The sequence below is a fragment of the Pterocles gutturalis genome, unplaced genomic scaffold, assembly GCF_000699245.1.
Source record: "Pterocles gutturalis isolate BGI_N339 unplaced genomic scaffold, ASM69924v1 scaffold34564, whole genome shotgun sequence".
Taxonomy (NCBI): Eukaryota; Metazoa; Chordata; class Aves; order Pterocliformes; family Pteroclidae; genus Pterocles; species Pterocles gutturalis.
The window spans coordinates 76,885-94,432 of record NW_010131841.1 but is presented as its reverse complement, the minus strand read 5'-3'; the positions used below and the strand labels follow the sequence as shown (position 1 = coordinate 94,432).

The 17,548-nt window shown below is 48.1% G+C and overlaps 1 protein-coding gene across 2 annotated transcripts; it reads left to right on the top strand.

Annotated features, from left to right (window-relative positions):
• Window positions 1-687: 687 nt before the first annotated feature.
• STK25 (serine/threonine kinase 25) lies at window positions 688-17,117 on the top strand. Of its 2 annotated transcripts, XM_010080731.1 has the most exons (11): window positions 688-738; window positions 6,093-6,320; window positions 7,467-7,523; window positions 8,588-8,696; window positions 9,952-10,109; window positions 10,384-10,569; window positions 10,786-10,931; window positions 11,816-11,930; window positions 12,218-12,289; window positions 14,572-14,708; window positions 16,291-17,117. In XM_010080731.1, the coding sequence occupies exons 1-11, from the start codon at window positions 688-690 to the stop codon at window positions 16,328-16,330; spliced, it is 1,299 nt and encodes a 432-aa protein (XP_010079033.1). In that variant the 3' UTR covers window positions 16,331-17,117. The 2 variants fall into 2 exon arrangements, with proteins under 2 accessions (XP_010079033.1, XP_010079034.1); XM_010080732.1 differs by lacking the exon at window positions 6,093-6,320 and having other exon boundaries at window positions 709-738; window positions 16,291-16,882.
• Window positions 17,118-17,548: the final 431 nt, after the last annotated feature.

The following is a 17,548-nucleotide window of genomic DNA, read 5'->3' as shown; positions in this document are numbered from 1 at the left end:
CAGGGGGTAGGGGGCCCTGGAGAGGGTTGGGCTGGGCCGGGGGTGCCCTGAGGGGTCGTGCTGGGTTGGGGCCCTTCTGTTGGCAGGGTGGAGGGGAGCCCTGTGCTGAGGGTTGCTGAGGCGCACAGGGGCAGAGCCGGGGAGCAGTGGGGGGGAGTGCCCAGGGATGGGGTAGGGTTGGGGTTCCCTGGAGAGGACGGGGTGCACTGGGGAGCTGACATTTGCAAGGGGGGGGTACCCTCAGTGAGAGGATTACTGGGGAGCAGTAGGAGGAAAGGGATGTCTGAGAATGGCTGTGGGCTGTGCTGGGGAAGGTTCCGGGAGTGGGGGTGAGAGGATTGTGCTGGAGGGGCAGCTGTAACGCTGGGGAGCAGGCTGAGGTGATGGTGGGGAAAATGTTGCATGAAGCTTTGTCAGTGGATCTTGTTAAAGTGAAGCTCCTTGATACATCTAGAAGGCATGCCTGGAAAGAATTGAGAAATGCGGTTTGCAAGGAGGGGCTGGTGTGTTTAGGAAGGGCTGTCAGGTTTAAGGAGAGCTGAAAATCCAGGAGAAAAAAGATGAAGGTAACTCTTGGGGAATGAGCCAGGCTCTGAGAACCTCAGGTCAGAGCTTTTGTGTTCTCACTTGTTGCAGCTGACCCGCCGTGCTACAACATCCCAACCCTCCCTGATTTTGCAGAAGCGGATGTCTGACTGTCCTGTAGGCATGGCTCACTTGAGAGAATTCGCCAGCCAGGTAAGTGGCGATTAAAAATTTGTTTTAAACTCTTATATCAAAACTAAACATAACAACCCCAGAAAATCACTTTTTGCCACTCTTTATCTCTCTTGCACATGTCTCGGCTTACTCCTGTTAGCCAGTTGATTTGTGTCGTACTCCATGGTGGTGCTGGACTAACAGCGTTAGGTTGCCAGCTGTATAGAAGGGGAATTCTTTGCCCAGTATAGTGCCTTTCTCTGCTGGCTCTTCTTGGAAGGCAGGAATCACTGGCTCTCTGAGTACCTTTGGGAGGGGAAGTCTAGAACTGGGAACAGAAAAGCTGTGTGTGCAAACTGTGCCAGACACACCTTACTGAAGTGTTTGTAACAATAGCCTGAGAAAAATGGTGCTTGTAATCTTAATGCGTAAGAGGTAAGGATATTTGATACTGAACATTTAAGTGTTCTGAGAGCGATATCACCCTCGGTGGATGTGGTTAAATCCTGTTGTTGTGATGACATTTTCATAAGAGGAATGTGGAAGGATGATGTCATGACTTGGGACTAAAAGCTAAACCACATTAATAGTATTGGCTTGAATCTTCTTTCTGCTGAATTTGGTTGTGGGGTGTGTTTGATTATTGGCAGATGTCAATACTGAATGTAGGTCTTGTTAAACTATGTTTTGTGAGAATTTTTGGCTTTTTTTTTTTCCCTGCTTCTAGGTGTAGAATTATAATACTAAAAGCTTTAGTGGTTTGAGATGATGCATTCTCCAAGCCTTCTTTGGTTTAAAATTGATTTGCAATGCATCTTAGTTTGCATGCTGTCTTTCACATAAACTGTTTCCCCAAAGTGTGTATGGAATTAAATGCAAATACGGTGCCTGAGTGAGTCATAGGACAAGGAGAGGATTGAAAGGAGTAGGAAAGGATACTGTCTGGTTAGGGCTGAGAACCAAGTTCTGTAGCTACAGAGGAGATTGCTCTGAAGGTTTTTTGTACACAGCAATCACTAGTGAAGCTTATCGGAGTTCCAGGGGTTCCCATCTCTAAATGCATTATGCAAATCTCAGATTCCTTCATCCTATGACTCTCTGTTTAGTCCTGGAACAGGAAAGCAGTCTTTGTCATCGACTCCTTGGGTCTCTTCAGGAATCCTTGATGGAAACTCATAGTTTGTGTAACTGAGGCTTGCTAGAAGGGCAGTAGGAATTGGCCTGTTCACCAGAGTTTAGGCAGTGCTGGGAGGGACTGCGAAAATTGAGAGACTGAGACTTGGATTGGGATGTCAGAGGCTTGACTTGTCTTTGATTCTCGGTTCTGTTGCTGCTGTTGTGGGGTTACCTTAGGCAAATCTCCATGTTGCTTTACCTCTGTGCCTCCATTTCCCTGCCTCAGCTGGTTGGCTTTCTCTTTTTTCTTGGCTGTCCTTTGCTATGTACATACAGCACAGTGGGCCTCCAGTCTTTGTTGGGAGCTCTTATCTGCTAGGTGATGTATTTGTGCTAGTGTTCAAAGCTCCGATCCGAGCTCTGTTTCTAGTTTTGTTGTTCCTTATGTGACCTTGAAGAAGCTGCTCAAGTTCTCTGGCTAAGTAATGCTTCACTTGCTTGAAGCAAAAGAATACTATCTGTGAAGCAAGTTGGGAGTCTCAGACAAATTTGTGTGTTTCAAGGCGTTGAACATGAATGTCCTTCTTGTCTATATTCCAGAAGTTCAAAACTGTTTCGGGTCTAGCAGCTGAAGCGAGCTGTGCACAGATTTCATATGTACAGGGAAGCTTTCAAATGTTTCGAGATACAAAGCTGATTTCCCTGAAGAGAACATATTGCCTGCTGCAGGTGTCTCTGTTGGTGGCCTAGAGGACAGTGTGTAGCATACAATGTGGGTAAATGCTGGATGGGAAGTTGGGGAGGAGAGGAGGCAATGAAGGAAAGAAGGTCAGTAGCTGAGGTTTATTAAAACCACCTTCCTCCTTCCACTGTGTTTGGCACAGGAAAATGATGTTTGTCTGGCTGGTTAGAAAGTGTTCTAGTCAGAAGTAACACTAAATGCTGCTGTAGTTCTGTATAAACCTCTGGACGCTGCCAAACTCCCAGTCAGCTTCAGCTCTTAAAGTATTGCGGTTGTGACAGTCTTTGTCTGTTAGAGTTCTCCCACATACAGCAGTGATTCTGATCCTGACCTGCCCCAGACCAAGGAACTCTCACTTCCAAAAGGATTTAAGCACCTCTCAGTGTTTTATGCAGCAGATGCAGGTGTGACTCTTGCTCATGATGCTGAATATGATTCTTTTGAGAGTGAGTTCCAGCCAGACACGGCCCAGAGAGAAGACTTTGAGCTAGTTCAAAGGGTACTTGCTTCTGTTCCCAGTATGCAGCTTATCTTTCCAGTATAGCTTTGAAATGAGGGCAGATATTTACCCTTCTCTAGTCTCCTCTCAGAGGCTTTGGATATCACGTCTCTGCAGCTGGAGGTGGCAGAACTGCCAAACCCATTCCTTCCCCATGAAGCAGCTGGTGTTACTGCCAGGCTTGTCTCATCACACACTGCATTTCATGATTCCTGATGTCTGCAGTGAGCCTCTCTGTTTTAAAACGTGGCCCCATCAGTCGTGATGGCAAACACCCCCACACCTGTCATGACAGAGCATCCTCCTTTCCTGTGCTGTGAGATTAGATCCCAGAGCGCAGAAGTGCAGCACATCACCAGTAGATTGTCCTCATCCCTCTCATACTTGTTCCCTCCCCTTCCTGCACATACAACCAATATAGTGCTTTGTGTGCTCTCTCTCCAAAGCCTGTTCATGCCTGACTGAGCCATCTCTAGTGTCTGACGGCTCTCAATGGGGAGGAACAGCACGAGGCATTTTGCTCCAGAACTGCTGTGTAATTGACATTCAGTCAAGCAAAAAGGTACGATGAGGTGACCATCCCTTAAAGGCTTTACGCATTGTAGGAGAACAAGGAGCAGTGGTTGGTCAGCTAGTCTTCTGAGTGAGAATTTTTGGCCTATTTTGGAGCCCTGGAGCTCTATTTTGGAGCCCTGGTGGGTTCTGTGAGTGGGGAAGAAAATGGAAAGATCCCAGGCTGGTGAGAAGTGGCAAAGTTGACAGGTGCTAATGAGCTGCTTTGGGTTATCTGTGCTCATTTATGCAGGTATAAAGCATTTCATCTGGATTCCGTTACTTTCTACTAATGACATGTTTCCTGTGTGTTTGTAGCAGTGCAGTTCCAGAACATGGATTTGCAGCCAGAGTGGTTCTCTGACAACGAGACTGGCACTGAGATCAAATCATATTTAGAAAAGGGACAGATCGTGCTTGTTACAACCCTCATTGCAGTGGTCTCCAGGTGCAAATTTATTGGGGTAGGGGAGAGTCAGTCTCCACAAAATGTGTTCTCTTCCTCCCCTGTCCCACCCGACTTGAGCCTTTCTTTTCTCCTGGAAAAATTACTTACGTGGGAGGGGAGGAAGGCTTTCTTGCAGGGTTGCTTCCCTGCAGGATTCATGTGGATAGTGTTTCCTTTACCAGCTGAGCCAGGTGCTTCTAGGAGACGGTCCTCTTTCTCTCCCTTCTCCCTGCTGTGTGGAGTGGCTGATGTGGTGAGTGGCATTCTTACTGTGCGGTAGGTGACTGTGCAAGGTGATGTCTGGGCTACCTTGCTGCCCCTTCCTGTGAGTTGGTGAAGAGATGGAAACTGCTCCTGGCCTCTTGTGAGCCAGGACTATCCAGACTGTTCTCTCTGCACCGCACTCGTCATTCTCATGTTGTCTCCTGGCATTCCTCAAGCTCAAATCCTCTTCCTTTCCCCCACCCCCTCTCTCCAGTCCCTGTCATAGATCTCCAGTTCCTTTCATCTCTGCATATCCCCTCCAGTCTGTTTCTAGTGCTTTTGTTCAAAGTACAACCTGTTTGGGTGTTGCCATGGATGCACAAGGATATTTGGTTATCCTTCTGTACGTGGACTGCAATGCATATGGAAATCCTGTTGAGTGAGCTGGCGGTAAAGCTTTCTCCATATAGCGATGCACAGGGCGCAGAAGGCAAACAACCTGTAGTGACTGGCTGGCTTAATTATTAAGCAGCGCTTAGGGCTGCTCAGTGATGGCCTGCTGGTAGAACCTGGTGTTTGATGGAAAAATGCAGCCATCGTGTTCTCAGATAAAATCTCTGCCAGCTCAAGGCCCTTGCAAGGGAGCGGTCCCTCTGTGTGACATGTTGGAGGTGAGACGGAGAAGTTCTGGGTGTGGAAACCTCACTGTAATGGCTTGGCCACTTCCTGTAGGTCAGGCCATATTTTCCAGATTTTTTTTTTTTTCTAAGATAGACTTATTTTTTTTAAAAAGGCAGAAAACTAATCACAAAAAGCCTTTTATTACCACGAAGCAGAGCAGGACCTCCTGTTCTGCAGCTGGGCAGAATGAAGTAGCATCAGAAAATGATTCTGATTTCTTCCCTTTCTCGTCCATATTCATCTTAATAGAGTTAACTTTGAAGCTGCTGTCAAAGAGTCAGTATTTCTCTGATTATGATCTTGTTAGTAGCTTCCCAGTTGATGTGCTTATCTCATGCGGGGAATGCTATTTGCTTTTGCATCTGGGCGTGCCAGCCAGAGGACAGACTGTTCCAGAAAAGCAGGTCTGCAGATGGAGTGTCCATTCAGCGCTTCTGTCTCCTCTGGGGTGGGCAGGTGCCTGGCCTCCTTGCTGCAGACCTTCCAGAAGACGTGATGCTCCTTCTGCAAACATCTGAAGAGAGCTGGGCTGGGTGCTGCCAGGAAATCAGGCTGCAGCAGAGAAGACAGCTAATGTGAGCTGGTATTTATATTACTGGAGTGTTTCACCCTCCAAACAAGTAGGGAAGGGTGCAAATCTTCAAATCATTCCAGTCTTTGAATGCAGGAACGCAGACTAGGGGAAACATCCTTGTGAACTTCTGTGGCCTCTTGCTTGTGCTCATTTTCTCATCCAGATCTTCAAAAGAACACTAGTTCTGGTACACTTTGCTTGCCTTTTTATTCAGGTGTGAACAAGTGCTTGCTCATGGAGCTGCTTTGGCACCAGTCTGGTGCCTGCAGTTGAGCAGTCCTGTCCCAAAGGAGCTGACACTTTCTGTAGAGACACTCACTGATATTCTCCTTCTGGGCTTCTCTCCCCTACGGTCTGCAGGGGCGGAAAGGCTTCTTCAGTTCTTTACATCTTGAATATATTCTGTGTTAAGTTTCTCAGCATGTGGAGACCTTTTAGGATCTGTGAGTTTCGGGTGACTTGAACAACACAGTAGATGCATAGGTAGGGAGATGAGCTGTATGGCTGGGTCTGTGTGGTGCTTTGCAGGCTGCCGTGGGTCATTAGGGACCTTTCTCATGACTGCTTTCTGGTTTAGCACTCCAGGGTGGATCCTGAGGAGCTGTTCACCAAGCTGGAGCGGATCGGCAAAGGATCGTTTGGTGAAGTGTATAAAGGGATTGACAACCGCACCAAGGAGGTAGTTGCTATCAAGATCATTGATCTGGAGGAGGCTGAGGATGAAATTGAGGACATTTTGGAGATTACGGTGCTCAGCCAGTGTGATAGTCCCTACATCACCCGGTACTATGGCTCCTACTTGAAGGTAGGACAAAGCCATGGCAGTTCTTGCCAGCAGTTTGGGAATGGGATGGGCTGCTCTGTGGGTGCTGCAGCTGATGGTGGCATCTAACACTACAAGGTGTCCAATCTGTACCAGTGTGGCAGCGGGAACAGCGGTGGCTCTGCTCACTGCATTTGTGTGGTCTGGATAGCAGGCTGGGCTTTAAAATACTTGCGGAGCACATGGAAGTGATGTGCCCAGTACAATGTGGTCACTTCAAGTAATTCATTGAAGAGGCTGACCTCTCCCTGCTCTGACCATACTCAAAAGGAAGGTTGTGGAATACTTTTCCCAAATGCCACAGTTTTAAGGTAGTACCACTGAGGGCTTTATGCCTCTGGAAAGATGGGGAGTTTGAAACTGTGATCATCATCATCAGATCAGAAATTATGAAAAGAACAGGACCTGAGTGCTGATACCATTTCCGTTGGCAACGTTTAGGAATCCCCAGTGGCAGCTACTAGTAGTGATGACCAGAAGTGGCCTCTGCATGCCGGCTGCTGGAGGTGTGTGTAACACCGGGTCTATAGCAAACAGTTCTTGAGCTCTTTGGATCCTGATTATTCCTTACAGATTTTTCAAAGGCCATAATGCATTTTCCCAGCCTTCTACTGAAAACACCAAGCAAGCTGTGGTTTCATGGATCTGCCACTTATCTCTTACCAGGACCCTGTGAACCTCGCTCTGGAAATCTCTGAGGAGTACGAGAATGTCTTTGTGATCGTACTCTTCAAGCTGGCAGTCCTGGTAATGAGATCAAAGGCCACAAAGCTCCCCTGTCACTGTCAAGAAGATGATGTGCTAGATCTGTTGGAGTGATGTTAAATGGCTCCAGCCTGAGAATATGCTTATCTCTGTGGGCTGTTTAGTCTGGTGCCCGTAGGGCCACTAAAAAAACTGCAGATCAAGAGAAAGAAATGTACTGGGGGCAGGCCAACCACTGTAATGCTGTGTCAGCCGGAAAGAGGCAGCTGGGATCTCCCTCCTGAAGGCTCTGAGAGCTGCAGTGTGCAGCATCTCTTGGATTGTGTACAGGACTATTCATGTGGCTTGCTGCCTCTGGGATGTTTCACTTTTCTGCCTGCTTTTTTTACTGTCTTTGCTCTTGATTTGTGCTCTTGCTTGCAGGGCACTAAACTATGGATAATCATGGAGTACCTAGGAGGAGGTTCAGCCTTGGATTTGGTAAGTATGTGGTAAACTCTAGACCATGAGAAATGTTGGCTGGAGCCTTGGTTTGTGAAATGCCTGTAAGCCGGACACTCACTTGCCACATACCATCTTTCTGGTAGCCCTGTGCCTGAAGGGTGGGCAGTGCAGGACAGACGTGCTGGTTATGCATATCCTAGGACAGAGGAAATGTTTGCATGGAGCTCAGATGTTGAAGCACTGTTCTCCAGCGTGCTTGGCTGCTTTACAGTGGGAGGAGACAGTTGTTTTTGAGCAGTGCAGGTCCATACTTCACCAAATCGAAGTTCTGTGCCTGCAGAGAGTTTGTGGTATTGCTCGGTGCTTGGATGGCATCAAGCTCAGCAGGGACCTGGTCTGCGATCGGGGTTTACAAGTGTTTGGTAATAAAAATGACATCTAACCAGTTACCCCAAATTTTAAGGGAATACAAATGCAAAATAAACACATGGGCAAAGTTCTGCTGTGCTGTATTCTATCACAGGATTTTACTTTTCTCCTTAGGACAATAAAACCTGTTTTTCTAGAGCAGTAAGTAAGGTCGTGTTGTGAAAAATGCTGAGCCCGCACTGACTTGGAGGAAGGGGGTCTGTCAGCAGCAGCAGTCAGCATCGGAAGCTCCGTTACTGCATTGAGAAGGCAGGACTTGTTTAGAGGAGAACTGATTGAAAGGAGAAGAGCTTTGATAAAATACTTTGCAGCCAGAGGGTAAAAATTGTCTCCAGGCTGTTGCATTGTCTGAAATTCAGTTCTTGTGTCCTAGCAGAGAGATTTGAACAGGAGAAAATGTTAAGATGTTCTGTTCACCAATGTATTTCCAGGCCAAAGAGAGAGATGAGCATCCTGCTGTTTGTCTGGGAAGCCTTTAACAGACTAACAGAAAATCTCCCAAAGGTTATACATTTAATGTTGCCAGGTGCAAAGTTCAGGTGTGCACTAGGTGCTTCTTGCTGAATATGACCTGCTTGGCCAAGGTTTCTAAGTAACAGAGAGGCTGGAAGAGGCTGGAAAATCCAAGGCATTGTCACCCTCCTTTAAGTCATCTTTCTGTCCTTTATCAGCTGAAGCCAGGACCCCTGGAGGAGACTTACATAGCTACTATCCTGAGAGAAATCCTAAAGGGCTTGGATTATCTACACTCTGAGAGGAAGATCCACAGGGACATCAAAGGTAAGAGTGGAGTGTTCAGCTCCCTTTCTTGTAAGGGATGTCACTAACGTAAGATTCAGAAATATTATACAGCAGTAATCTGAAAGGCTTCAAAGACTTTCTTAGCACTGCTTTTCCTGTTGGGTTGCTTATTTCTGAATCTGATGCGTATCATTTTATTGCAGCTCATGTTTTTCATGTCTTTAGGGTTTAGAGTAACATTAAGGGTCTGTAGCTCTTCTCTGGCATTCGTAGCTTGGACAGGCAGGGGCTAAAGCAAAGGAGTCAATGAAAGGCACGCTCAAATATTAGCTGACTCAGTTATGTCTGGACATTCACTTTACTGCTGGACCCTAAGGTGTGCGTATGCTGGTTATCATTGTCATAACTTACTGTGAAGGTGAGCTGTCCTCACGCAGGGTTCACGGCCCTAGAGACTCAGGGCAGCTTGTCAGCTCATCCTGTTACTTATTTTGATAGTCACTGGCCTTACATACCGTAGAGAGACCTGTCATCTGCCTCCCAAAGAGCAGTCTCACACCGAGCACAGAGCATCAAAGGACAGCAGGAGGGCGGGAGAACAGCGCTGTGGGGACATGGCCAGTGTTGGATGCTCACTGCTCTGACCCTCTGTGGGAGGGGATGCGAACAAGCAGAGCAGAGCAACCTCACGCAGGGAGATACATAGAAAAGATTCTGTTGCATATCTGAGACTACACGTTTCTAGCGCAGCAGGACTGCTGGCCGCCAGCAGAGTGGGAAAATGCTGAAAGTTTGTGGATAGGGTCTCCCTCGGAATGAAAAGTCCTACAAAAAACCACCATGCCAAAACCTGAGCAATGCTGCTGTCTTAAGCTGAGTGGGAAGTGGTACAAGACCAGGACTTGTGAGCAATTTAGAAGGATCTGCTATTTAACCTGTGCTCAATGCTGCTCTGAAAAAAATTTGAGACTATTTGAAGTATCTTGGGCTGTGTTGGCCTCTCTTCCTTGTGTGACCAGGAATCACATCTGGTTGATTGTGTGGCCCTTCATGTCTACTCCCTGCTACTACCCTGGAAATATTCCCCTCCTGATCCAGCCAAGTGTATGAACTGTTTCTTGTTACCCAGCAGAGGTTAGAGCATGAGACTGAGTCTGAGGCTGGAAATCCGAGCTGCGGGTTTTCACTGGGACACAGGAGGATGCCACAGGGAGGTCCATTCTCAGTGTTCAGTTCTGTCTAGGCTGGAGATAATTCAGAAACCGGTGGGCTTAATGTTCATTTGTGTGAACAGCTGCCAACGTGCTACTTTCGGAACAAGGAGATGTGAAACTGGCTGACTTTGGGGTGGCTGGACAGTTGACAGACACACAAATCAAGAGAAACACGTTTGTCGGGACTCCATTCTGGATGGCACCGGAGGTCATCAAACAGTCTGCTTATGACTTCAAGGTGAGCTGGGAGCAGGAGGAGCATTGCTACTTGGTGCTGCTGTAGAGGAGAGGGTGCTAGGGTTAATACAGGGATTGGAAGTGCTGTTGGTTGCAAGAACAATCCCTTCCTGTTACGATTCAGGGTCTGTCGCAGAAGTTTGTGTATTAGATGTGAAATACCCTACCTGATTTTCTGTGATCAGCCCCTTCAACTGTGCTCAAGTTGCATCCTTCCATGTAGCAGAATTGCTCCTTGCTGTTCTGTGCTGTCACTGTTCTTGCTTTTCTTTCAGGCAGACATCTGGTCCCTTGGCATTACAGCCATTGAACTAGCAAAGGGAGAGCCTCCAAATTCTGACTTGCATCCTATGAGGGTTCTTTTCCTGATCCCCAAAAATAACCCTCCAACACTTGAGGGTCACCACAGCAAGCCCTTCAAGGAGTTTGTGGAAGCTTGCCTCAATAAGGATCCTCGATTTGTGAGTATCACTGTCCACCTGTGAATTGGGGTAGAGTATTGCAGAGGCCAAAGATTCATTTAGCAGGAAGACCTTTTGGTGCAAGGCTCCTGGAGAGAAAGAAGTCCTGAGCTTGCAGAATGGCCAGGCAAGCCTGGCAAGGATTGAAGTCAGTGCACTTGCATGTCCAGTGTACAGAGATGGTTAGATGTAGCATGCTTTCCTTATTTGCTCCAGAGGCCAACAGCTAAAGAGTTGCTGAAGCACAAGTTCATCACACGCTACACCAAGAAAACCTCATTCCTAATGGAGCTGATAGATCGATTCAAGCGCTGGAAGTCGGAGGGCCACGGAGAGGATTCCAGTTCTGGTGATTCTGATATGTACGTATGCGTTCTGCACGGAAGGGTGCCCCTGCTATACCCTGTGCGCCCCAGGGTACCCTACCACAAGCAGCTCGGGTCCTTTTCCCTGCCTGGGTTGGAGATCTTAGGGTAGCTCGGGGTGACCTGTGAGCATCTGTTTGTGGGAGTGGGTGACTGCTGCCTGAAGAAACGGGCTGTCACCTCCTGTTCGGTGGGACCTCGTACTCTATTCTAGTCTTAACTTGTGGAGCCTCTTTGAGCGTAAGGAATCAGAAGTACTAACAAGAAACTTCTAGTCTGTGTAACTAGTAAAACAAGGCTCTTGATGCCTGTATTTTATGCACGTTCAGTTAAATGCGTCGCCTTTCAAAGAGCTACAGTCTGTAGTGACTGTGGCAACAGCTGTGCATGTGTGCTTGTGTATTCGCGGGTAGAGCTTTGCTACTGGGGTGGAAGATAACAAGGCAACAAGCCCGGGGTGAGGAAAGGGCAGTTTATTGCCAGGCTGGTGTCACAGAGCTTTTCTTCACCTGCAGTGGGAGTGACTCAAGTGACCAGTGACTCTGGGAGATTGGCTTGCAACATCTAAACCTGTCCCCTCAAATTGTGAGCTTGGATTGTCTTGAAATTCTCCTAAGTTTAACTAGCACTTGCAACTGTCTTTAAGCTGGCTAGAGCAGAAAGGTGGTTGTGATTTGGAAACATAATGCAGTACTTGGCTCAGATCTCTGTGGTCGTGTAGACACTGAAGCAGTTTCTCTTTAGGATTTTTTCTGGGATAGGGAAAGGCCAGTGGTGATATGGCAGTCAGGTGGGGGTGAGCTTGTGACTACAGGTAATGGGTAAAACACCCGGTGTACGGAGCCGAGGCTTTGTCTTGACTTTTCCCGTTTCATTTGCAGCGATGGAGACACAGAAGATGGAGACCAGGGTCCAATCTGGACATTCCCACCAACTATTCGCCCCAACTCCTTGAGCAAGCTGCACAAAGGAATGGCTCTTCATGGCTCCCAGAAGGTCTGCCATTAGTTCCTTCCGAAGTGGACTGAACTACTGCAAGCTTTTGAGGGACTTGGGGAAGCTACCAGTCTCTCATGCTCTAAAACATACGTTAGTCTGGTATCAAGGGCTAGTGCCCTGGAGTTGCCTCTGGCACATCATCAGGGTACTGCAGTCTGTGGCTTTCCTGAGACCTGGTGAGGGGGTTGCCAGCGAGGTGCTGTGAATTTGCCCAAGGTGTGGCAGTTTGTGTGCCCTGGGAGCCTTTGCCTGTGCTTGTAACTTCTTTTCCTCTTGCTTTCTAGCCTACGGAGCCCATCAAGAGGCAACCACGGTCACAGTGTCTCTCCACGCTTGTTCACCCAGTTTTTGGGGAGGTGAGTAGAACCTTCTGGTGGCTGTGGTAGTTGGAGATAAAGAGATACTTGACATGTTCGTGCAGCATAATCACTGACATCTGGTTCTCAGTCCGTTCTGTTTAGGAGCCTTCTGGGGGAGGGTGTGCTTAGAGCTCTGAGTTCTCCAAACCAACAAGGGCATCTTCATGCTTCTCCTTACCAACCTTGTTTTGACAGTTTCAGGCAGGAGGTGGCTTCTTGGCCTTCCATTTCTGCCACTTTGACTCCCTTGCCTCACAAAGGATCTTCCTTTCCTTTGGTTAGGCTACTCTGCTAATCCCAGTCAGTGAAATTAGGCGCAGGAAAGGTTCTGGGCAGTCTCTGGAATAACCTGGTGTCCACATGGAGTAGCAGGGGATTGGAAAAAAAAAACAACTGTTCTCCAAGTCTCTAAGTAGGAAATCTGCTTCACTGCTGGTTGCATGCATTGTTCTTTTTAGTTCTAGTTTCCTACCAACAGCAGACTTTCTCTTTCACACCATTAGTGCCTCTGATAGGTTTGATCACCTCTTTCCATAAAAGGGCTGAAGCTGGGCTTTTTGAATTGAAGTCTTACCGAGATGCTGTTCATCATTTTTTATATGCCTTCCCTGCGTGTGCATTATTGGATGTTAATATTGAAAAGGTCCCATTAACACAAAGGTGGACAACTGCAAATCGGGAAGCTGTCAGCCCTTCCTGGGGCAGGGAGGAAAGGTAAGGTCTTCGGGCCTGGGGGCCAAGCAGTGGATAAAAGTGAACCCGTAAGGCTTTGTGCGGCACAGCTCCAACCCCCTGCTAACCTCCAGAAAGCTCTTCTGCAGTGGAAACTTGACAGGATAACACAGACTGCTCACATCCCCAGCTGCTGGGCAAACTGAAGGTCACTGGTTTGGCATCGGAGGCTGATGATAAACGGGCAACTTACCTTGCAGGACAGACCGTGTGTCTCATTTTGCTCTGAGGCAGGCGGTCTTAGATCAGGTCGACGTCAAATCAGATCCTTAGCTTAGCATCACAGCTATTTTTGGCCTAAGAAATGTGTATCCTGGATGAGTGAGTGGCCCTCCATGCCCCCCGCCACTTCTGAATGAGCAGAGGCATGTGCGCGGTGCTCCCACCGCTGAGGCTTTGTGTTAGCACGCAGTTACCCCGCTGAAGGGGAAGCAGCTCTTTTTGGCTCGGAACTGCTCATTTCCAGCAGGGCTCTTGGAGCACAGGGACGGCCGCAGCTGGGGATTAGCATTCACCTTGTCCTGCTTTCTGGACCATGGAGAAAAGGTGAACTCCAACAACAGGACAGGCTGATCCTAGAATTGCAGGCAAAGAACTATGAGGCTTATGTAAAGCCCTTTAATCAGCGTAGCCTAACGGGAGCTTAATTGAACTGGACAGTGGCTAGCTGGCAGACATTGCTTGTTCAACAAAGCATTTTGATTTTTGTTCATCTCATTGCATAATGATCTCCACTAGGGAAGGGGCTGCCGCATGAGCTGCTTGTGTGAAGGAGGTGGGGAAACGCTGCAGAGGATGGGAATGGGGGTTTTCCAACAAGATTCCTTCAGGCTCAGCATCAGTGACCCAGCAGGAGTTCCTTCATGACAGAGGTTTGGCTATTTCAAATTAACAACTGGAACCATGTGCAAATAGACTCGTGGCTGGTGAGGCCTGGTCAGTGTGTGCTAACCATGACAGAGGCAAGCAGAGGCTTTTCATCGAGGTCAGATGCTGCCTGTGGAGGTCTTGGTGTGCGGGCTTCATTCTGCTGGCTCCCTGGGGAAAGCTCTCTCCGGGGTAGAGAGAGACCAAGTGGTTCGGGACCTGCAGCGTGGCAGTAGTCTCTCTTGGCCCCCCACTAGGAGCAACTCAGACTTTTTGTGGTTATTAAAAGCAGTGGTGACTGACTCCTGGTGTTAGGATATTTTCTGCCCTACATGTCCACAAGCCTTTGTGCGCATCTGGGTGCTAAGCTGTTAGTAGCCAAGGGGACGGTACCTGTTCAGGTACAGCTGGAGTTCTTTGTTCTGTTACTACTTATGGGTTTTCACAGCTGTTGAGTGATTTCTGCCTGGAAGAAAGCCTGAACTCTGGCCATCGGACTTCCATCTTCCTGACCTACACAAAGAATGCTGCTTTATTTTTTTAAGAAGAATGTGGGTGACCTCCTGCACCCTTGTGGAGTCGTATTAAAAGGGAAAGGGAATTAAATGTCTGTACTGCACTGCCCGACCAGTGCTTTCTGCAACGAGATGAGGAACTAACGCACTGTTTCCGGGTTGCAGCTTAAAGACAAGCACAAGCAGACTGGAGGCAACGTGGGAGCTATGGAGGAGCTGGAGAACGCTTTTAGCTTGGCTGAGGAGTCCTGCCCAGGCATCTCTGACAAACTGATAGCATACATGGTGGAGCGGGTACAAAGGTGGGTGTCCTCTCAAGTATGAGCTGGGGTGGGGCTGGCAGGGACCTGACCCACTGTCTCACTCCATACCTGTGTTAAAGGTTGGTACTGAGCAGTCAAGACACCCAAAAAATGAATACTGATGACAGCTGACCTAATAGGCCCTAAGTCACTGCTTTTAACAGCTTTTCATTTAATGGAAGCAGTTCTTCCTGCCTCAAACTCTCACACTGAACAGGTTTCTGTAGTGTAGATGAATGTTGCAGAGCCCAGAAGGATGCTGCCACTTGCCTTCATCTTGCATATATGTGTACGCGATGTCCTGCTGGTCCTGTCGCCCAGGTAGCGAGGACTGTGCCAAACGTCAGCAGGATTGCGTCAGGGATAGTGAATACCTGTTTCACTGCAAGGAATGTGCTTCGCAGCACTGTGTGCAGCCAGTCCCTCTGCTTGCCCAGCTTCAGGCAGCAGGAAGCTGTTTCTCCTGAAGGGAATTACTTATTAAACCAGGGAAGGAGTATAGAATTATGTTCTTTGCTGCTCAGCAGGGGCTGCGTCAAGCTTGCCTCCGCTGCTGGTACCAAGGTCAGTCACATTCACGTAGTGCAGGCAACAATATCACATCCTGATCACAGGTTTATCGGGCTTTATTGAGCTTTAATTTGGATTTTCTCCCTTTCACAGCAGGCTGTTCTGAATCTCACCCTTTCTTCACTAGCTGAGAAACTTGACATTTGGCCCCTCACTGGTCAGAAGGCTGGAAGTGAAGGATTTTACTGTACGTGTGACCAAAGGAGCCATTCTGTGCTCTGGTTGCTAATGTAAATACAACTCAAGATTTCCAGTCTTCACACCCTTGAACTTGGGCTTTCTAAGCACTTACTTCTGATGGGTTTAAGCTGGTGTAGTTCGTGCCTTGTAGCTCCATCGGATGCTGTCAAGCAAAGGACCTTAGATATTAAGGATCAAAACCACTGGCCTGCCTTGAGGCTTTCTGGTACGAAGTCCTTCAAGCTCTCAAGCAAATACCTTGTGGGTCTGGTTAGATCCCTCATCCAATAATCACGTAAAGCTGGACAGAGAGCACTCTGGTCTCTCCTGGCTGAGCCACAAAGCTCACAGAAAGCATCCTCGTGATGCCTGCAAAAACTTTAGCCTCTAGCTGAGCAGGAGGTGCTCGCAGAGGTGCGTTGTGTGACTCTGCAGGGCAGCGGTTTCAGTGTCATTCACTTCTATCAGCCTTGAAACGGCCGTATTGGAGGGTGCATTAAGTGCAAGAGACTGGGTTTTTTTGGGGTTTGCAAAACCTCGAAGACCCCAGTTAGTTTCTTACTGTAAAGCACTAGTGCTCAAAATTCCTTATTAGCCTAAAATTGAATCTTAAAGGCATAAAAAACGTGCTGCATTGTCTTTTTCTTAAATTGCTGGGTTTTTTTCTTTTGAGACTTCCTTATCTGGAAAACTGGTAGTGGCAAGGGGAGGAGGGACAAACACATCCAGACTGACCTCTTCCTCCCCAGGCGCAGGGCTTGTGGGCCATCTTCTACCCCAGGCCTTGACATGGACAGGAGCGACCAGTTCCACCCGTTATTCTTTCTTGCAGGTTTTCACACAGTCGGAACCACCTGACCTCTGCCCGCTGACACCTACACTCCCTGCTGCTCTTTTGAGGGGGGAAGGATTTTTTTCCAGCTTCATAAGAACTCCATCTCTAATCCAGACCACCATCTGCTGTTGGATGTAACGTGGTGTTACGGACTCCAGGGCATTTCAGAGCCTTCACATTATACGTGTTTCCATGATAACCCGGGGTGGGGTTTGCAATGCAAGTACAATTTAGACCTTTTGCAGAACCCAAGATGGGTGGTCTAATTGTTTTTACAATTTAATCAATGCAGTTTTTAATTGTTTCCCTATGGATGTATCCATTTTGGCTTGGTTTGATTCACAGCTTGTTATTGGTAAATGCCTGGCTGCTGGAAAAGGGGGAGATTCTCCTCCACTGAGATATGTTTCAAAGGCTGATGGGTTTAGCCTCCTGCCCTTCCTAAAGAAGTGTTTGTGAGCAGTCATGTATGAGTGCAGGTATGTTTGGAAGCTCTCCATGCATTACAGCCTCTGGGAAAGTTAGAGCAGCTCTTCAGTTGTTCTGAAGGATTGCTTCAATGCCTTCACGCACTAGTAATGAAGAGCTTTCAAGCAGAGCAGCAGCTGAGCTAAGACACTGCTGCTCTTTCCCCGTGTGTTGTTTCACAGGAGGAGGGGTTTGCTGACTGAACTTTTTTTGGCTCTGGGACATCATTTTGGATTAGGCCTTGGTTCATCTAACTCAGGCAACAGCAGAACTTGCCTTGGGTCTCCAGGGACTGGAAGGCAAAGCCGTTACGTTTGGTGTGGGACCTGGTGGAGTTCCTTTCCTTGCTGCTTTCTCCAGCTGAAGCAACGAGAGACACAGGGCAGTCCTCGCCTCTAACCTGAGTAGACACCTACTGCGTGTGTCCTAATGTTACAGAAGGATTAAAAAAGGGGGCAGGGGGAACACGACAGCCAAAGGCGCTGACAGGGCTTCAGCTCGAAAGGTAGATGGATGCTGTGTAGCAGTTCTTGAAGCAAGAAACCTGTCCTCTACAGGAAGGTATAAACTGGATGGCCAGCAGCAATGGTATCCCTGGGGTGAGGGTTCACAAAAGCTGGTCCGGGCCTCCATCCCCTTCTTCTCAACTTTCCCTCTCTGGCTCTTCTTTCAGTCTGGGATCTAAATGTGCTGAAGCCAGGGCTCTTCTCCCGTTGCCAAGCTGTGGTGGTGTTTTCTAGCAGAGAAATGAAAGCAGCTGCTGCGATACTGGTTGTTTGAGATATTC